Below are 22,831 nucleotides of genomic sequence, written 5' to 3'. Positions count from 1 at the left end.
GGATTTCTAACACCGAGACCTTCTTGTCATATCCGCCCTATTTTGTGCATTTCAGATTTATAAAATAATCAAAATTTTAATCTATGCTCCGTTTTCTGATATTTCCTTTTTGGAGTACATGCATGCATCTAGAAAAAAAAGCAGAAAGAAAATATAGGAAAGTGCATGCGGAAGTGCGGAAGACCCGTTTACATTTATATCATTTCTTTATCTATTCTATTTGATAGCATAAGAAGCAGTTTTCTGGTTTATTTCTTTACAGATACAACAGCGCCCAAAAATATTGGAAATTTCTGACCATTGACATTTCCATAGACCTGTCATAAAATTTATTTACAGGTCCATGACATTAGTTGAAATGAATGACTCCGATAGGCGACATTTGTGGTACATGCTTCTCAGCATTCACAATTATAACATGGCAGACGCGACCCTTCATCCAGTCTCTTTTCTTTACAGTTAGTTTTTGGGACAATTAACAAACTGATCTGTTCAAGTTTGAACATTTTAACTTTCCTAACTCAAGAGAACCTCACATTGTAAATCGATTTTATGTCAATACAAAGGATTTTTATTGTAGCCTACTTATACTGATAAAATTTAGGAAGTTAAATTACAATGAATTGATTGGTCGAGCCAAAAATGACATTAGATAAATCTCGTGTCGAGAAGAATAAACTGTAAATACGTAGAAGATACGATAGAATTCAATATATAATATCAATTAATAATTGCTAATACAATTCTATTTAGTTTATGTTTTAATACAATACTTCTAGATTTCTATCTGCAAGTCTTCCAGAGCTTTTATTTTCATGTTACTGGTTCTCCAAATTTCAATGGGTACCAGTCAGCTGTCCAACTACTTCCGGCTTGAAAATTATAGAAACCACGCTTCACTGAAGAAAGCACAAATATTGATTGTTTTGGATGCCAGAACTATTCCAACATGACGTCTGATTTTGTATCTGAAGTAGATAGAAAGTTCTATTCGAACAACTTACTGTCAAATGATGAATGGGGTAGGATTTTACTCAAATTTCAGTAATGTTTACACGATCGACCATGTTTTATATGTAAATTATTAATGAGCTTCTTTGCAAATACTTGTTTTATGTTTCTTCAATGCTTAACTGTGTAAAGTTTTATTGCCCAAAATATTTATTCCGTTCTTAACCTTTATGTTTTCAGTCCAGTTTCTTATATTATGACTTCCTGTAATTACAATACATCACTACATGTACATGCCTGTACAAATTGTAGCACAGGTGATTGAGGATAGGACCCTGCTCTGAACCCCAATAGCCCCTCCCACATCATTATCTTATTTTTTATTTAGACTAATTATCTACACTAATGATTTATTCACTGAAAATGTGCATTTCTACTATTCAGTGAGCATGACTACGTATAGACTTTTTATTGAATTACTTTTCTTTCTTTCTATTTGAAAGTTATACATTCAGTCTGGTAAGATACATACATACAATGTAGCTGTGAATCTTTGGAACAGTTCAGGAGGGAGATCCCCCATTAACGAAGTCTCATGTTGAAGATTTTTTTTTATGTATAAACAAATTTCTGTCGTAAAAATTCATGGACATATATTTATTATTTTTCAGAGAAAATAGTAATTTTAAGCTAAAACCTCCCACAAATCTTACACTAGTGACTTTTACATGGGAGATCTAAAATTTGTCATAATTTTGTGGTCCCTATGAAGGAGGGTTTACAGGTATGAAAATAGTATTTAGCAGCTGAAAAAGAGGTTTTTTGTTGTCAAAGAATCATAGCCCTTCCTGAATCTCTCTCAGAATACATTCTTGAAAAACTGCAGTACAACTATTTGGGAAGATCTTATAAAACTCCATGATTTTGTAGGACCTAATGTCCAGTCAATTATGTTTCAGTAAATATCAGGGGTTTCATTAATTTTTCAGACAGGAGGTACTTTATATAAAGTAGGAGGTACCAAATAAATTTGGTAAGGGGTCTAGGGGCCTTTAGTGGTCCCCAGTGGGTACAAGGCAACGCCTTAATGGAGGGTATGGGAGCTCCTGGAAGTTAGCCTTTTTGAGATTTAAATTTTGACTTGAAAATATGGGATTAAGTCTGCAATATTTGCTTCAGTTTTGTTTAAAATATATGAATTTGAAATCAAGGTATATGATGAATCATAACTGATTTAGTCTCAAAACCTTGAAATCCATGATTCACACCAGATCCATTTCTAGACCAATGCTGATAAACTTTGTTGTCTGTTTAATACTATGCCATTTTAAATGAAATTTTGATAAATGTCATAGTTTGTTCTTAGGCTTTTATTACTTGTTACAAAATTATTAAATGACAGGTATGGGGCAATTCCAAATATGAACGGCATTTTTTACACGTGTTCATAGAATCTTCACCTGTGTTTAGCTTTTTGTTCAACACAAAATAATCGGTGATTGACATTGTGACGTCACTACATGTTTTCTACAAAGTTAATTACATTAAATTGCCGTAGGTTTAAGCGCTTTACCGATTAGATTACGACGTGGACCTCAATGAAGACACCAATATAAACAATAATAAACACTTAAAGATCACGATTTTGGAGACATACCTGTAGCCTACAGACGGAACGATCTTTGATATCTATTTACTAGATTTTTCCTCATATTTTTTTTGCTTTTATTTCATTCTGCCGGTACCAGACGCTACCGTAGCCGGGTAAAAGTACCGGGTACCGGCTCTTAATGAAAGCACTGAACAATATACTGTTTAATGCAGTCCCTCACAATAAGTTTAGTTTTATGGTTTTATGAGTTTATTTGAGTCTGAAATTATGTATTCAGTACAACAGGTGTGAAAAGAACAACTACTTAGGTAACTCCTGCTTCTTCCCAATAACAATATGTAACCACAGTCGTAATAGGCCACAGATATTTTCTTTAATCGATCATCAACTTTAATAGTTTAAACAGATATGACCTTTCAGTAAATATGTCGTACCTCAAGTATGGCTGTTGATTCAAATTGAAAACATGAACCCACTTGACCGTCATATTTGTTTTTGGTCAGACAAAAACTATCAAGGTGTCGGATAATGTCTGGTAATGTATCAACAAGTTTTAAGATGTCAGGAGTAATCACCATTAAGGCACTAGTTCTTACTGCTAATGTTGCTCACATTCATCATCAGAAATTGTAAGATTCTTGTTGGGGAGAGATAACTTCCTTCAGAAATGTGGAAAATCAGAGGAGTTCCAAGAATTCATATACCTTTTTGGAACAGTAGTCACTGATGGAATAGGGGTATTTATAACTGTTTCCTGAGGAAGTGCCATAGTAGGTTCTGTTAAGATCCCATGCACTGGATCATACCAAAGTAGGATAAACTTCCTGAGGTGTTTGCGGTTCCAAGAATACATATACCTTTTCGAGCTGATTTTTAATGTGTTTAGTTGTGTGATATTTTTTCCACAGTGGCCAGATTTTAAAGGGGGAGGGTTGTGATCGCACCAAAGTACTTAAGCCCCGTCACATTTTAGCGCCTATCCCAAGTCAGGAATTTCTGGCCTCTGTATGTCTTGTTTCATCTCACCTTTAGTTTATTCTATGTAACTTGAGTATAGAGGGGCAACTCTGTATAATGATGTTTTGGGGCCAGCTGCAGCCTGCCCTGTGGTATGAGGATTTCCTTGTCATTCATTGAAGACCAATGGATGGCCTTGGGCTAACATTTTCACCCCAGTGGGGTTGTTGTTTCTTTGACATGTACACCATACCTGTTCTCATTATATACATGATGTATATATGAGACAGACTTACATGTAAATAGAGGTTAGGGATAAAATATGTTTCCTACATGTACCTACTCTAGTTTTTGTGCTAAACATATGGTCATTTTTGCTCAAGCACAGTTAAAGTCTAGATTGTTTCTCCATTAACTCTATGTAAAATATTTTTGAAAAATAAAATAATTTCTGCACCTATGTACCCTATTTTTTTCTTGCTGGTGGCAGCAAACACGACTATGAATTTTGTTTACCTTACAATGTTTGAGTTTCCTGGTTGTCCAATTACATTGCAACAAAACTGACAATGAATGATAAAAAAATAGATCACACTGGCATCATGAAAAGCTGCCAATTTCTATGACAAACCTCTGCTTGATATCTAAGATAATGATTTCATAATATGAAAACAGAAATAGTATGGTTCCAATGAAAAAATTGTTTTGATATATCTGATATTAGTCTCAGTTTTGTGTACATACTTTAAATATTTGATGCTGTGTTGACAAAATGTCTTTGTTTTCATTAAGACTGTTTAGACCACCAAAAATTTCTGAAGAGGGTTCAAATGAGTACTCAGGATTTTCCCTAAGAAAAACGACTGGAGGCCAAATTGCAAGCTCACTTATTGCCTGTTCAAACTGAGTTTTTTCTTAACGACTGTATACAACATTATTAAGTTATGACCTGTTCATAGATATTTTTGGCTGGTTCCAGCAAAAAATAAGGAAAACCCTGACTACCTTTAAAAAAATTGAGATTCTAAGCTGTTGATTACTTATTGATTTGTTTAAAGATTACACATACATGTATGTCTGACTTCACTGATTTCCTGCATTTGCAAGGAGAGTTTTTGTTGTCTTAACTGAGCCAGAATCTCATATCCCTTGTTGAAAGCTGAATGGAGTTGAAAATATTTAGCTTTGCTTATTGTAAAACAGTATGATTCAGTGCTTTCCCCCATTATTATAAATTGTAGTGCTTTGCTTTTCAACTTTTAGGGAAAGCATATTAATGAGTTATTACATTATACCAGTAAGAATAGTGAGATTGTTGGATTTTTTATTTATAAAAATACTGTATGACGTCAATTCATGTCTGGCACTTCCCTACTGTTTCTAACACGACACATGAATATAGTCCAAATGTTATTCCTTTTATATCATTAAATACATTTTTTATAACATGTAAATATGTTTCTGGCAATTATTCAACTCAAAGATATTCTATTATTACTGCAAATAAAATTAAGATCTAGTCTTCAAATGAACTGTAGATTGAAGGGACTTCTTTTTGGATGTTTAGTAATAAAAAAAATAGTACTGGTAACAACTTAGCATTTAGGGAATAAAGTTCTTGCAGTAATGTGCCTAGAAGCATTAAACGTGTTAAGCATGATCCATTTAATACAATTATCATTCAAAATCTCCATCCTATCATTAATATTTTATTGTTAACAAAGAGGAAGTAAAAGCAGTTATTTTAACCTTGAGTAAAATTGGCAGGAAAAATTTAAATTAATAAAGAGTGTTTAGTTTTGAAAATCTAATACCGGGGTATTGATGAAGGAAAATATTTTCTTAAGCTGAAATTAGTTTTTTAAGCATAATTACAGTGTAGGATAGTATTCTGCTGAAACACTTTTGAATGATTACAAATTAACTGATGGACAGGTTTAAAAATTGGGAAAAGGGGGAAACAGAACAAAATTTGTAAATGTGTGTTAAGTTGGATACTATTTAACTATCGATTTTACAGAAATCAGTAATTGATTGACCTTCAGTTTATACCTATTAAAAAAAAACAGTTCTTAATGATATGGGAAATGCAAGTGTATGATTATAGTTTTATTTTACATGATGTAATCTTTTAGATTTTGTTCATGCTGCAGTTTTCACAATCTCTGAATCAAAAACCCCCAGTGCTAACAGCACATTGATTAAATTCATGGGCAGATTACTAAAGCCAGAATTAAAATTAATTCCGATTTCCCTTTTCTTTACCTCCTCAAATAATTTTATTGCTATTCTTTGACCAGATTTTAAATAATTTTCAAACATTTTTCACTTCTCTGATCATGGTTTTTACAGAATCATACAAACTTTGGGAAAGACATATTTTCCATACCTATCTACCCAATGCTTGGAGCTAGGGTCAGGTAAGGGCAAACAAATATGATTTTAAGTGTGGTCTGATTAGTGTTGTTTATAGAATGATTGGTAACATCATGAATAATTTATTTTTTCATTTTTCCCATAGGAAATACAGTAATGGATTTAAATGAGTTTCTGGATATGGATGTCATAAATGAATTATCAGATGATTTTCCAGTAAGTATAGTATATTTTAAGTACATCTAACATTTATTACATCATAAAAAAACTTTGGTTGCACATGAAATCAATTGATATGACATTAATAGTTTATGTATAACATAATTATATAAACAATTTAACCAGTTGAAACTGTTCACATTTTTTGCACTTTATTAACTTTCGTTATAGACTGATTTCCATGACAACCTCCTCCAAGAATATAGTGACAGTTCTGATAGTGGTATAAGCAGTAAGTACAAAATTAAATTGAGGAACTTTTTGTATAATAAAAAATAACAACTGTATCAGTGGTTTAGCCAGGATTTTTAAACCATTAGTCACTTTTGCTAAATTTAATGAAAATCATAAGGAAAGTGACTAGCTTTTGTATCTATTTGGGCCAACTTGATTAGTCACTTAACAATTTGATTACCGGTAGTCATTGACTTAGCTCTAGCTAAATCACTGCTGTATACACTGAATAGCTAAAATTATGGTTTAGAGGTTACAGTTGGGCTTTCTGTTCAATCATAGTATACTTACGGTAAAATAGGAGACTTTGCAGTTGTGGAATATTCTTGGAACTGTAGTTAAATTATTCAGAAAATAAAAATGGAAAATAGAAAAAGTTTTTGTATGTCTGGGCTTTACATTAACCATGAAAAAATTTAAAAAACCAAACCAGTTGTTGCAATAAAAAGTGTAATGAAAGACTTGCTTTAATATAAACTAGCTGGAAATTTTATGAGGTCACAAATAATCTCACAAGCATTGTCTTCATCATGGAAGGTGGTCTCTAAATATCCAACAGTCATACTTTAAAACACAACAGAAATATAAACAGTAAAATATACAACTATAACAGTAAACGTTTAAAACATTACCAGTCAAAAACCAGCTTACAATTTTGTGAAGTAATATCTTATAATTGCATGTACCTTTGATATTTTTATTTAGGTGTTTTGCCAGACAACGTTTTAAAACAGAGTTTTGATGGTGAGGTCAAACATGAGCCTTTATCTCCATCTGTTTCTTTGTCATCTGAGTCATCAGATTCACAGGTATACATAATTTTTTTGTTTTCTTTAATGTTTCTGATTTTTAGTTTGCCATATCTCATACGTAATGCCATACTTAAATACCACCCCTCACTACTGATGTCATTTACTATGGTCTGGTTTAGATTTGACGTTTTAAAGTAGATAAGCCTAATTTTTTATACCCCAACACACAATATGATGAGGTATGTGTTACCATACAAAAAGTTGCATGTCCCTCCATCTGTCTGTCTGTTCCCCAAAGATTTCCAGATGATAACTTGAGAACAGACCAAAGAACTTGTTTTGAAACTTTGTATAGTTGTTTAGTACCATAAAATACAGGTTAGTTCAATTTTCAGCAAAATCCAAAACTGTAGTTTTCAAGTTAGGCCATTTAGGTTACAGACCACCAATTCAACCAATGAGCATTTGGAACGTACACAAAAATAGTCCTACACAGAAATTACCCCTGTTCCTCATAGTGCTGTGAAAAAAGTTCTCATCTTATTTAAAAAATTTAAACAGTTTCTGAAAGGAAAAACATTTCTGTACATTTTATAGGTGCATTTTGCTTCTTGTGATGTGAAGCCTAATCTCCATAATGATTTTTAAATATACCCCTATCTTGTGAAAACACTGGGATTTCCCATGCTATTTATAGACCCTTCACTTCCGGTGACCAGTACTGCACTGCAAGTCTGCTAACCCCACATGCCATTCTGAGGATTGTGAGCTGACATATGTAGAATCATGCTGATATATAGTCCTCTGCAGGTTAAAGTTAAGGTAAAGTCCAGAGAAGCCATTGAATATTGTGAAATTAGCATAGAAGCCTTTGGAAAGTGGAATTAGTGGTTTTTAGCCTGAAGATGAAGCCATGGCAAAATGAAAAGTTTCTTGAAATAGCTTTAAACTACTTGAAGATCTTGTTAACTTTGCCATGAGAGGAATACACTACAAAAATCCTTCAAAATATGCATTTTTTTAAGTTATAGGTCCAAATTATGGAAAATTGGTCTTTTTGGCTGATTTTTATGTCCTATCTTGTAAAAAGTGTAGAAAATTTAGTAAAAATATCAAATATTAAACTTTGAGGGCTATATTTACCTAAATATGGTGGTAATAAACACTTGAAATCAAGTTTTGTGTAGATTTGAGCAAAAATTAGGTTAGAAATGAGGAAAAACTCACTTTCATTGCTGCTGTTAAGGCCATATCAGCATTCCCCTATGGCAACATGGAAAATCCATTATTGAGTACTTTTTTTGCTTTAGGTGCCCTTTACTGGTCATGTTTTAATGTGAAAACACTGTATTTACAAATTTAAAGCCAAATATATCACCTTTTGTGAAAATTTAAAGATTTAGGATTTTTGACATGTGATCAAGAAAAAGGGGGAGGCATGTCAGAAATAAATTTTAAAAAATAGACCAATTTCTCAGAAAATGATTACTTTTAAAACTATTTCTTCATTAATATTGTTAAAAAACAAGTTGTGATTGATATTTTTTATTTGAAAAGTCAGAAAAAGTTCTTTGCAAATATTTAATGCATTTAAGTATGGTAGAATATTGTCACTTTTTTGCTCGCACAGCTTGGTTACCCTATATTTAAAAATCAAATATTTAAAAAAGTGCTTGTCACATTTCACTGAAACTTTGCAAATGCATTCAGTATGTGTGTAGGAAGATACCTGTATAGTTATTTATCTTTTCTAAGACAAAAAGTGACTCTTTAGGTTACAGACCACCAATTCAACCAATGAGCATTTGGAACGTACGCAAAAATAGTCCTACGCAGAAATTACCCCTGTTCCTCATAGTGCTGTGAAAAAAGTTCTCATCTTATTTAAAAAATTTAAACAGTTTCTGAAAGGAAAAACATTTCTGTACATTTTATAGGTGCATTTTGCTTCTTGTGATGTGAAGCCTAATCTCCATAATGATTTTTAAATATACCCCTATCTTGTGAAAACACTGGGATTTCCCATGCTATTTATAGACCCTTCACTTCCGGTGACCAGTACTGCACTGCAAGTCTGCTAACCCCACATGCCATTCTGAGGATTGTGAGCTGACATATGTAGAATCATGCTGATATATAGTCCTCTGCAGGTTAAAGTTAAGGTAAAGTCCAGAGAAGCCATTGAATATTGTGAAATTAGCATAGAAGCCTTTGGAAAGTGGAATTAGTGGTTTTTAGCCTTTAGAACATTTTGCCATCTCTGAATTTTCACCATTATGTGGTGGGATAATGTTCCATTAATACCCTGTATTTGAATTTTGCTTTTTTTTTTAGAAAATATATACATGTTGTAGTTTTATTTCAGTGTTACAAAAATGCTAGAGCATTTTAAAAAAGAATTTTTTACCATATGATACTATTTTGATATTTCTCAGATATGTATGGATATTATTAAAGAAAGTCCACCACTTTCACCATTACTGAGCCAAGATAGTGGAGTCAGCAGTCCACTGTTGTACTCTGCACAGTCATCACCTTTAAACCACCAGGACTTGACTTTTCTAAACCAGGACCTATTAAAAGAAAGTCCACCTTCATCACCATTTTCACAACAGTCTTCACCACAGAGCTATGTTTATGTTGATGATTTATCTAATAGTTCTATGAACACTGCAGTTCAACCTCAACCGAAGATCCACACAATACTGAATTCTAAAGTGAAAATCCAACCAAAACCGGTCTCATCAGCTAATACTCGGACTTCTCAGCCAAAATCCATCACTGGTAAGTAACAAGAGATAATGACAATTACAGTGTATAGTCTTAAAATACATATATCAATGCTTAGAGTTGGGGTAAACTTTGTTAAATTTGTGGTTTATTGGCTTATCTTTACAATTTCCAGTCAAGATATTTTCATTACTTGTCTACCCCATGGGTGACTTTGATATTGACATTAATTAAACAGGTAGTTCATTTTTCAAAGAAAGGAATGTAGGTGGGACCAAAGTGTTATATACTATTGGTGTAAATAAATATAATGACAATGTATTTTGGTTTTTGCTCCAATAAAACAATTGCAGTATGAATGGCAAGAATTAATTTGTTGTTTTTTTGTGATATTATATCACATACTGTGGTACATGTAGATAAAAGGTGTACAGGCATAGGATGTAAAGCTGATAGATTCCTGCTGTGTTTTCCTTAATAAAGGTTGATAATTTAACACATACCTTAGTATATTCATCACCCCCATTGTTCCTTTATTGTAACCAGATTTGATTTTCATTATACTTGTATTAACTCTCTACTTAAAATAATTATTGTTATCTATTACAGCTTCATCTAATCACAAAACAGTTGTCATCACTCCAGAAGAATTCAACAAACTGAAAGCAGAAGGTGTAATTAAGTTTCCACAGCACAACAGTACTCAAAGACCATTACAGATTATTTCTCCTGCTCCTATCATTACCCCAACAGTACAAGCTGATACAGAGGTATAATCACATTGATTGTTTCTTATTTCAGTTTAGGTACATTTAGATTGTCTGAATAATTATGCCTTTATGAAATTTTAAAGCTGATACAAACTAGTTTTCTCATATTTCAGCTACATACTTTTGAAATTGTCCAGACTTAAAAACTTTGTGGTTCAAGCTACTTCACATGCCTTCCTGAAAGTTTGGTGTTTATTCGTAATGTGAGAATCGTCCATTGAGTTACAGATAATCACACTGCTGGAAGATCTAGCGTCCCATTCCATTTCTAGGTGTTATAGTATTGTTTTCATGTAGGGTGTAATTTTTGAAGTTGTTATTTGCTGAATGAACAGGAAAGGGGTTGAACAAAGGGTATCACATTTTGATAATCATCTGATTGGAATTGATGAAGATATCTGGTTATTAAAAAAATAAATAATAATAATAAAAAAAATATTTCATGAGTTGAAAGTACAACATGAGATGCATGTATATATATTAATGGAACTTAATCTGAATTCTTTTTCATTTCCAGATAAAGGCAATAAAAAGACAACAGAGAATGATTAAGAACAGAGAATCTGCAAGTTTATCTAGAAAGAGAAAGAAAGAGGTAATTAAAGAATAAGTATAACAACAAAATTACTAATCTGATCCAAAATCAAGTCAAGTCCAAATTGAATCTGACAAAATTGATATTACCACTGGAGTAGCTGGTACTTTTATGGTCCTTACTTAAACACCATGAATGACCAGTGTTGTATACCGTATTTTGGTGTGTTTAATGCACATATTTTTACATAGAAATCATTTTTAGAGCATGGGGTGCATATTATGCATCAATATTTAAGCATTGGTCACAAAAATTAAAATATTTTCGTACAAGAAAAGACATTGCGTAATGTAAACAAACAAACCGAAAGTGACATGTTACTGAAAAGAAGTTAATCATCAAATACATCTTTAAATATTAAATTTTAAATGATATTTTCTTCATATCATGTTCAAATGTCATGTTGTACAATATTTCTTTCTGAAAAAACTTTTAGAGATTAAAATGATATAATATTTCTTTCTGAAAAAAAACTTTTAGAGATTAAAATGAAATGACTAAAAACCAAAATGTAACAGAATCTTTTTTGTCTAACCCTCCTTATTGAATGTTTTTGCAGCTGAAAATGATTATTTTTTGAAACTTATTTTGATTGTTTCTACAATTTTCTTCCTTAAAAGGATGTTTTAAAATGAAAAACTGTGAAATTTGAATTACAACCAAACAGGAATTGTCCGATTTTAATTTTGTTCTATAAGCCATTTCATACATCCTCTGTCAATTTTATCATGCTTTGAAATTATCCAATTTATGTGGCTGCTGATCTTTATATGATGATTTAGTTTGAATATAAGTTTCTTTCCGTCACATTTTTGTAAGAAATACTGCATCAAGGTAAATGAATTTACTGATGAAGTGCAAAATGTCAATCTTTTGTCTTACAATATTTTTTACTGCAATCTAAGTCTAAAAGACTTTTTTTTCACATGTTTTGACCTTCAAAATTGCATTTTGTACAATATATAAATGTGTATTATGGGGTATTTCTCTTAATTTTTCAGTATTTACAAGGTTTGGAAGACAGCTTGAAACAGTTCAATGATCAGAACAGAAAACTACAAGAAGAAAATGAAATCTTAAAAAGGAAATTAATGTCGTTACAAGAGGAGGTAAAAAGAGTGTTTTACATCTATATTTTTACACATGTACATATTATACATGTATACTGCACCTGAATCAATCTATACAACTATTATTGTAATCTGTCATTGATCAATGACCAGTTACAGATCATCGATCTGTCAAACCAATCCATTGAACTGGTGATGGTTTGTTTCACCAATCCATTAAACTGATGATGGCTTGTTTCACCAATCCATTGAACTGGTGATGGCTTGTTTCACCAATACATTAAATTGGTTATGGCTTATTTCATCAAATCCATTAAACTGGTGATGGTTTGTTTCACCAATCCGTATAACTGGTGATGGCTTGTCCCACAGCAATTGACTGCTAGTTGTCAATAATTGATTCAAACATTTTACATAGTGGTGTATTTTGTTAATTCACTAAGCATTATGAATTCAGTAAAAATTGTGAGTACTTGCTTTTGTTAATATATTCAATATTTTGAATTTGAAGTAAAGTGATAGTTATTACATGTATCTTATATAACAAAGTTATATTTATATGATCATTTACATTACAAAACCATCTGTAATTGATCAATCAGCCAAAAATTCAAACAAAGTAGGTGGGACTTAATTTTTAACAGTCAATTCAGATTCTGATTGCTAATAAAAAAAATACAGATATCTGGAAACTTCAATTTCTCAAACTTCCGATAACTTAAACACATGAAATGGTTCTTCTGGAGGTCGGGCTACCAAGTTTTGACTGTATTTCTGTTATGGTAAATTTTCCTTTGAACTTTTAAGTTTTTTATGCCCCGGCGACAAACAGTCGGGGGCATATAAACTTACCCCTGTCTTTCCGTCCTTCTGTCTGTCTGTCCATCTGTCCGTCCGTCTGGATTACACATGATCATGGCTTGTCTGGCTATCTCCTTGTACAATTTTTTAACTACAGGATATTTCTACACATAATGATGGTGTGCAAGGTCATATGATCTTGATTTTTGTGGAATATTACTGAACTGGGTGATTGTTGGATGGGTGATAGTTTGACTTTGTAATTTTTTATGTGTCCGTCAGTCTGTCCATCAGTCGTCTTTTTCTCATTGCAAGTATTTTTGCAGTGCTTAGCCTAACATACCAAATATTTACTGCATCAACCAACTGTACACAACCGTTCTGAATCTGCAAATAATGTCTTCATACAAAAGGAAACATGTTCTTAATTTGGCAAATCTAGCAAGCGGGAGCATCATTAGTGTCTTACAGATACATTTGATTTATTAAAAAATAATCACTTACAAATGACGTGGGGACTCCTGTGACAAACAGGACTTCTAGGTTCCTTTTTAAATGTACTGTATAATATAAAAATTATTATAATGGTATCATAAACATGTGAATTTTTTCTAACCAGATATCTCCTTTTTTTTTTTTTTTTGCAGAATGATAAGTTGAAGAAAACAGCTGGGGTTTCACCAGCAAAGAAGATCTGTTTGATGGCAGTGTTTGTTATGCTCAGTCTCAATCTTGTGTCATTAAAGTGAGTCACTTTAATATGAATATGGTCATATCAGCAGTACTTTTTTTCAGTGACTCTGACACTAGTCTAACTAGAGATGATTAATCAAGAAATTCAATAATATAGGATTGAACATCTATTTACGGTTGTTCATACATGCATGAATGACAGAAAATAGCTGTTAAATCCTTATAATTCTATTGGGACATTTGGGAATTTTTTTAAATGTGTTGAACCGGTATATGTATATATAAAATCTAGTTCTGGGACAATTTAATTTTGGGTTGAACGATCTGGCGAAGTTCATGTGAGTATGAACTTTCTGGCAAAGACATTCTAGACCTATCATAAACGGCTATAAGCATGAAGAATCTCATAATTAGAATTATTATTCAATATATGTGCTGTTTCATGTATGTTCATAGGATCGGGAAAAATATCCCCTGGACAAAAGCCTCCAGACATCTTCATGTATATAATTCAATTATATGTAAACATTTCTGGATATCTTTTTTACTCAAAATAGTATAAATCCCTTGTAGGTAAATCTTCATATTATTTTTTAAGTTTCCTCAAGTTGCAGTTATTGATCGTACACATAATTTTAAAAAATAATTTAAAAAAACATTCAACTCATTCATTTCTTTTTATTTTTATTTCAGTGACTATTTGATTAGACCAAATTCAAGACCAGATCTCTCCATAGTACACAAAGGGAGACAACTGATGTCTGTAAAAGAAGAATACTCAGTTAGCAGTTATGTTCCAGACTTTACCTTAGCAGGGCTGAAGAAACTGATGGATGACAATCCAATTGAAGGTTTAGACAATCAAACACTGTACCAAATGTATACTTGTCCTTCGCTCTTCAACAAGACAGAATCTATTAGGTAACCAGTCTATATAGGCGTGTACGTCTAAATCTGGGTTTCATATAAGTGCAGCAAAATGCTACTTTTAGATGGATTACCAAGAGATGGTTTTGTTAGTTTTAAAAACTGTGCCCCTGTTTAGCACTGTTTATTTGAAAGTTGAATATTGAAAGTCGCCATTGTTTGTTTTAAGTACCATCTGTTATTAAGAAGACTCACTTGTGAATATAGACTTTTATTTAACAGTTTTGTTATTTAAACTATGTACTATTTAGGCATCTCATTTCTTTGACTTCTAGTTCTAGGATCCCAGCTTGCATAGATTTATTTTACTTGTCTGTGAATCTTTTTACTAGCATTGGCTATTAGGCATCCTACAAACTTATTTATTTCTAAGGAGGTTGTTTGACAAAACTTCAGTTTAAACATATTTATTTGCAGGGATGATTTTTTTTCACGCTTTTTAGCGGAATTCTGCTATTCCAAATCCAGATTTTACCATTACGATTCTTTTTTTTATGTATATTTATTTCCAATTTTGCCAATTTCTTCTTTGTTGACCTTGTAAAAATCATCGCTGTATTCAGAAAAAAAAAACAAGTACAAAGTATTACAGTACATAACAACAAAATATAACTGAAAGTATCTGGAAACGTTGCCACTTTTACAAGTCCATCTGCTGTATGTATCCTGATTTAGACTTAACTTATTTTTCAACAGATTAGCAGATCAGTTGTCGGGCTGGATGCAGTCACATGAACTGATAAAACAGAAGTCAGCCAGCAAAAACAAGAAAACTCAGAAAAAGAAGAAACCATTATCTACTCTACAGAAGGCTATGAGAGGGAACTTTGATCGCCAGAGATTTAATGAGAACAGGTAAAATTAAAACAGAAAGAAAATGATATAAAAATACATTCATGTTTTCTTTCTTGTGATAAAAAGCATAAGATTGCCTTTTTGATGTTTCTTTTTTTTCTAAAGTTTCACTGAATTCTCTTTCTCTGTATAATCTTATTAATCTTAAAATTACAGCTGAATTATTATACTGTTTGTTAAATATTAGTATATACTTACTATGGAGATTTCATTACAGACATATAGACCATAGTTACCAAGTACAGTTGTTTGATTCTGGAGATGGTAACTTTTGGAAATCTATTCCAAGGAGAAACGACACATTCTATGTTCTCTCCTTTAATGAGGTAAGTAAATTACAGTACACATGTATTTATAGTTGCTTTTGTAGAAAGTCACAATTATGGTAGAATAGAAAACTTAGAATTATTTCACTTAAGAAATGTGTTAATTCAATGTATGTGTACATGTATTTACTATATTGACAGTATTTTTTTAGCAGAGGCTGCTGCAGGTATTATGCCATGTTAGTTTTCATTGTTTTTTTGTTTTTTTGTTTTGAGAAGTCAAATTCACAGGACTTAATATTTGTTTTGTTCATACATTTATTTACATTTTGGAGAGACTTCAAGAATGAATAAATTGTTCCCTAACTCATCAGATATATGCTACAACTGTTGTTGTCTGATCTCCTGTAATAACTTTGACACTTTTTTATATTTTTCTGCAAAGCGGTATGATGTTATACTTTGAAAGTATTTTAATTCATGGATTAAGGAAGAAACACAAGTTTGTGGTTTCCTTGAATTCGTAGTTTTGAGGTTTTCAGTATATACTTCAATGGAAATCTCCTTTTCGTTGGGAATCAAGTTTCATGGTTTAGCCTATCCACATAAACCACGAAAATTGGTACCCCACAAACAATAATACATTCACAGTATTTGTTGTGTAGCTTGGTAAATTGTACTTACTTCTAATTTGTGTATTGTTATGCACAGAACTTTCTGTTTGACCAGTTTGTAAATTTACAAAATACTTGTTGGTTTGAAATTTAACCTGTCTGTTCACATTAGCAGTGGATAAATTTACAGGTAGCACAAACTGATGTAACCTAACTAATCAGTTTTCTCTATTTACATTGATACAAGATGTTAGGTGAATTATAATGGTTTTCCATTTTTAATGGATATGGGTTTGTATTGGTCACACACAAACATTTTGTACTTAGTTGATGTATAATGTTAGTCATTTTTACAGGATTATTTCTTGGTTCCTGCTACTGCCCACAACAAGACAATGAGGCCTAGAATGTCTCTGGTAATGCCAGCTGTAGGGTTAAATGGTAAGTTGATTTGACAATAATATTCTATCTTTCTCCTCAATGAACAGCATACATGTATATTTAATTGGATGATTGCACAAACATTTGATTAATTCTAAAGCCTCATTTTCGTGTTCTAGATCTCCATATCAAAATGCTGTTAAATTCTTTCTTGATTTTTTGTTGAATTACATGTATTTTTGTTTGATATAAGAGAAGTTTTAAACTTTGAAATTGGATTTTAATCCATTAATGACAGGTTTTTTAAAATGAAAATTAAATATAATTATTAGATTAAGGACTCAGAAGGAAAAATACTGGATTTAGGATTTGCCTATGTTGAATTAAACTATGTGTACACAGTTATTATTATTATTGTAGAAACAATGAGAGCACCTCCAGGAAACATAGGGATGATGCAGATTGATTGTGAAGTATTGAATACCCAATTAATTCATGTTCATAAATCTTCTCTTCCTCCTAACCAGAGAAACAGTACCTACTATAAAGAGAGCTACCATCCATAGACAGCTTTTATCATACTTGTAGTGATACTGTTATAATGAGAATTTTTCTCCTATTCAATTGAGTATTACCAGTGTTTTTTTCAAGGGAGGCTACTGCTGTGAAGGTTTCCTAGTCAATAGTGCTTTGAAATGGACCCCTTGAAATTAGTTTTTTTATTAACCAGTTTCTCCATCTAGAATACCTTCAAAATTGTGGTTGTATTTGAGAAGATCATAAGGTGTACAACAAAGAATGTACATATGGTGTAAAGTAAAGAATGTACATAAGAGGTACTACAAAGAATGTACATAAGATGTACAACATTCTTTTAAAAATGTTAGATGTGGATAAAATATACAAGTATTTAAATACCAGTGTACAACTTGGGGTATTTTTTGCTTGGAAAATTAAAAAAATTGGTCAAACCAGGAAAGTTTTTTTCTTTTTTTCTATATGAAGTTCAGTATAAAAATTTTTTGAAGTTAGTTTATTATACAAGACTGATAAACATATCTTCAAAACATTATTAGTCTTGTTTATGTTGTAACATGTTTTAGTATTATATGTATGTTTTGGGTAGTTAGATTGGTATTATACTCATTACAAAATTGAACAACTCAGTCACTTCAAATTTTCCAAGATGAACTGGTTATGTTTTTATGTATTTCTAAATTGAGTTTACATTCAATTTCAATCTCAAGTATACGGGTCTTTTTCAAGATGAAGATGAACATCGATGTACCAAACACATTGATTTTATTTTGGCAGCTCTATATATGTGTGTGTGTTTCATAAAATTGTGAAATTCTTCGTTTTCAAAATAAGATTACATAGTTTAAGTTTTGTAAAGCATTTCTAAAATCCAAGACATGAAAAAAAAATCACTTTTTAATGAATGAGTGTCATAAACTATTGTATAGTTGTATAATGTTACAAATGGTGCACAAATATTTTTTCTATGAACTGTTGGTGTTGTATTGCACACTTGCCATATACAGTAGGTAGCTTTACTCTTTTTAAATTTCATATACTCTAAAAAGTATACATTATTCATAAATGGCATCAAAACTTTATATATCTTTCTAAATTTCATATTATAAAAGTCGTCATTTAAAATAATAACCCATGTGCAGTATATTAAAGCCATTCTTAGAAAGTTATTGGATTGCCGTTCACCTTCTCACAGCTTTAATGTGGATAGGTAGGTAGATGGATTTTTTTTCTGAATAAAGGCATGAAAGAACTATTTTAAGTAGGTAAGTTTTTTCAATGAGTTGGTCCATGAACAGAACACAAGGAATGTTTTTAAGATGGCCTAAATCTTCAATTGAAGACATTTTCATCTGTGTATATTAGCTCATATGATTTATGCTTTAGTGAAATCCATTGTACTCCTTGTTTGTCTTTGAGCATAATATTTGGTTATTTTTTTGTTTGTTCATTAAGTTCATAGCAGTCACATTTTACATGCATGACTTCTAGGTCCCAATTTTTCAATTTTGTAGGCTACTTGCTGTCATTTACATGTCATGTTAAGTTTTTTTTGCTGTCTTCTACGTTTATTTGTTTGTTTTAATTCTGAAGTATCAACATGAACTATTTTATTTTCATTTGCTGTGCATGATTAGGATCTTTTAATGTTCACGTTAAATCATTTGTAAACATTAAGTAGTTCCAATGAGCTATTTTCTTTGTTTATAATCAGTCCAGCATATAATATGTGACTTGTGTTACATTAAGAACACTTAAGTAGCAGTCTTTATAAAAATCAGACAGAAGGTTATTCATGCTTGTCAATAACCTACTGAATTCAGTTTTATTTCATGTTTAGAAAAACTTGCAGATCACATAACCAGTCATAGTTTTTCATTTGGTAGTTGCATTTTTGAGATAAAAATTATATAGATTGTACAACAAATCGGCATTTAACAAGAGTTATCATTTTTGATTTGGTTTGATTTGGTTGATTTTAGTGGGAGATAAATGCATGATTTTCACAAAAGTGCAGATCTGAATACAGGAATGATTATTGTTATGTAAAAATATAGCATATGTAGACTGAAAAAGCATCATTTAATTGGTGGGTTTTTCTACACCGTGAATCACTTATCATCGGTAGTGTCTGAATTTTATATTGACTGGTACAATGTACTTAATCAAAATGGTTCTTATATCTAAGAGAACTAACAAAGCTACATGTATGTAGCAATAGCTCTACATTCCACAGTACATTCCATAGTATGTGTTGCAAAATTTATTCTAGTCATAGTTTTCGTTTTTAATTTGACAGATTTCTAATATAAATTCATTGTTTGGTTGTTAAAATGACAGATTTGGTATCTTAAATGATTATTTTATAGTGGAAAGTGTCTAAACCTAACCCCTTTCAGATTGAAATATTTATTCAGTTTTGATAGATGCTGTTTTGCACAATTTCAAAATTAATTGAAATCGTCATAAGGGACCTGAGAAGATTCTTGTTTAAGACAGGTTTAACTGTATATTTGGTTGTAACAGGTTTTGCTGTAGTTATTTGTATGTGTTGTTGGAATATTTTATTTTTTATTGTGCCATGACCAAAAATATAATACTGCTTCTTTTTGGTAAATTTTCCAAAATAAAGTGTAATTTAAGGAAGTAGACCTTGGGTAAGGGACACCACTCTTGAAATCGGTGATATGTTTGTATCATATTCAATTCACCAAAGCCTATCAAGCTTTCGTTTGAAACAGAATGAAATTACAAACATTCCAATGATTTGTAAGAGTTGTGTCCCTTATCCTAGGTCTACCTCCTTAATGGATTTGATTATAAATTTTTCAATTCCCCTTTATAGGAAAGGACCATATTAAATGTTTTTTCATTCCATTTCTTGTAAAACGTGTGCTATTCATAATTAATTCATGTTTATAGTGCTTTTGCAATACATACTCGCAATATTCCTCCATGTTATTTATCTTTATTCTCTCGTAGGTACATTGTACTTCTAATTCAACAATTAGGGCCAACACAAGGATTCCATGTCTACAATTTTTTTAACTCATATTGATTATACATGTACATGCATATTTTTGTGATTGAAAATCCATTTTATATTCTAGATGAATATTGCCAGCATTTTTTTGAGAAAGTTGTATGATAGCATAGTTTCATGTATAATTATACCCTCAATGGGTGGGCGGTATATTGGTATCACCTTATCCATTTGTCTGTACATCCAAATTGTTGTCAAAAGTCTTGGCTTCCACTGGAAGAATCAATTTCAGAATTGATGTGTGGCTTTATATTGATAACGCATAACTTGTAAGTAATTTTGGTTGCTGTCTGATCTCATCTTCCTGTACGAGATGGGATATAGGTACGACAATGCATTTGTGTTTCTTTTGTTTGCTACTTTAACACTTAGGCTCCATGAACTTGTATCATATGGCATAATTTACCCCAGAATTTACACAGTTATTTTCGTCAGGGTGTTGGATGTATTCATTCAGTCATGAAATGACTGTATTAATTATTTATCCTTTATATGGTATATCATAGTTTATTTATTTGTTGATTGTTTGTTGTAAATTTATTATATGGTGAGGAAGTTTGTAAACCAGTTTTTATGTATAGGCTCAAGACTTTTTAAATGAACAGTTTTAGAGATGTTCCTTTTCTGATTATAATGACTAAAATATATGAAAATTTATGTTTTCCATTTAATTTATGAAAATGTTTTTAAATTTATGAAGGCCTTTTCAAATTCAAAAGATGAGATGAAAAAAGAAAACAATTTAAGAAAATTGAAGGTGTGTTTGTGTTTTACAGGTATTTTCTTTTTATAATTTCAATATGTAAATTTTAGCACATGTATTACAATTTTATTTATATTCTAAAACAAAGTATGTTAGTTAATGAAACTTTAGAAATAATGTTAGTTGATGGGTGTGGTAGTGTTTTGTGAAAATTGAGAAATGAAGAGATAATAATACTTATCGATGTAGTTTTTGATGTGCAATAGTGGAATTGAATGTGAGGTAGTAGGAAGTTTGTCAAAGATCATACTTACGTCTTGGTTGGTACAGTTACATTGTCAGTTTAAGACATTGTACTTTTTTAAACAATAAAAAGAAAATGACCAGGCATATTATGCTGGTTCCAGATTTAAAAAAAATCCTACCAAGTCAGCCATGTTGAATAAAATTTTGCATCATAACCATTAGTAGAATTTCCCACCAATAAACAAATATTTTGTTTCTCCACTGTTAACTCAGTTAGGATAGTAGAAAGCATGATGGTATTTAACACAAAGATACAATTTAATGCATTTTTTCTAAAAACTGTTGTTAGGGGAATAACAGAAAATTTGTGAAGCGTTTTGAAAAAAGAAAGATTCTTTAGATTGTTATCATCGTGAAACATGGTAAATGACTTTGTTACATTGTTATGTAACTACTGTGTGTATCTAAAAAAAAGAAAGAAAATGCCTATTCAACATTGTTGACTTAGGGATAATTGATATTAATCCTAAAACTGAACTTTTGTTTGTGCCTTGATCTTTTTTACTGTTTTGTATTTTGTGATAAAGATGTTTTTGGTGTGTGTAAATAAATGGGATTAAATAAATATATAAAAATTATTGATTATGTTTTCTTTTCTTTGACTTTTTCTATGCATTTTATATCCCGCAAAGTTTTTTTATGGATATATACCCTGTCTGGCTGTTTCCAATGTCTGTCCACATTTCTTGTAAGCTCAACTCCACTCTAGGGATTTTGATAAAGGTTAAAGGTTTTTGTCCCCCGCCTTTTGCAAAAGCAGAGAAGCATAGAATTCAGCTTTCCATCCATCCATCCGAAATTTGGTTTCCGGAGAGTAAATTTTGAACATTATCATAGAATTTCACCTAACTTGGAAAGTTGAAGGCTTATGGGGTAAGGAAGACACCTTTTGAATTAAGGTCAGTAGGTTAAAGGTCCAGGTCACACAGACTTACCAAAATACAATTTTAGGTGGGAAAATTGGTTTCTGGAGCGTAACATTAATGCCTTCATAGAATTTCACTGAACTTGAAGTTAAAGGCTTATGGGTTAAGAAAGACACCTATGGAATTTGAAGTCAGTAGGTTACACTGACCTAAACAAAACATAACTGGGTGTGAAAATTGGTTTCTGGAGTGTAACTTTTCAATGCCTCCATAGAATTTCACCAAACTTAAAAAGTTGAAGGCTTATGGGATAAGAAAGACACCTAATGAATTTGAGGTCAGTAGGTTAAAGGTCATGGTCACAGACTTAAACAAAATATGACTTTGCATTTTGCAATATTCTATGAAACTCAACTTTTGTTTTGAGGTGGAGGACCTGGAGCACTGCTCGTTATATTTAACTTTCAACCCCCATTCATAGTGGGAGTAGTCTGTATTGCTAGTTAGACCTTTCGACAAACAAAATGAAAACTAGACAAAAGAATACCCCTGCACAAATTCATTTATGAGAAC

The 22,831-nt window shown here is 31.5% G+C and overlaps 1 protein-coding gene across 1 annotated transcript; it reads left to right on the top strand.

Annotated features, from left to right (window-relative positions):
• Positions 1 to 844: 844 nt before the first annotated feature.
• On the top strand, positions 845 to 21,970 carry LOC148612364 (cyclic AMP-dependent transcription factor ATF-6 alpha-like). The gene is made up of 14 exons (XM_088593716.1): positions 845 to 1,022; positions 6,042 to 6,112; positions 6,287 to 6,347; positions 7,055 to 7,158; positions 9,537 to 9,885; positions 10,441 to 10,601; positions 11,119 to 11,196; positions 12,198 to 12,305; positions 13,715 to 13,812; positions 14,454 to 14,681; positions 15,384 to 15,542; positions 15,760 to 15,868; positions 16,779 to 16,863; positions 17,224 to 21,970. Exons 1-14 carry the CDS (start codon positions 950 to 952, stop codon positions 17,367 to 17,369), a joined length of 1,830 nt encoding a protein of 609 aa, XP_088449842.1. The 5' UTR covers positions 845 to 949; the 3' UTR covers positions 17,370 to 21,970.
• Positions 21,971 to 22,831: the final 861 nt, after the last annotated feature.

The sequence above is a fragment of the Perna viridis genome, chromosome 7 (genome assembly GCF_037379345.1).
Source record: "Perna viridis isolate PV_CMFRI_1.1 ecotype Kerala chromosome 7, ASM3737934v1, whole genome shotgun sequence".
Classification (NCBI taxonomy): Eukaryota; Metazoa; Mollusca; class Bivalvia; order Mytilida; family Mytilidae; genus Perna; species Perna viridis.
Note: the sequence above shows the minus strand (reverse complement) of the source record. Positions and strands in the feature narration are given on the sequence as shown.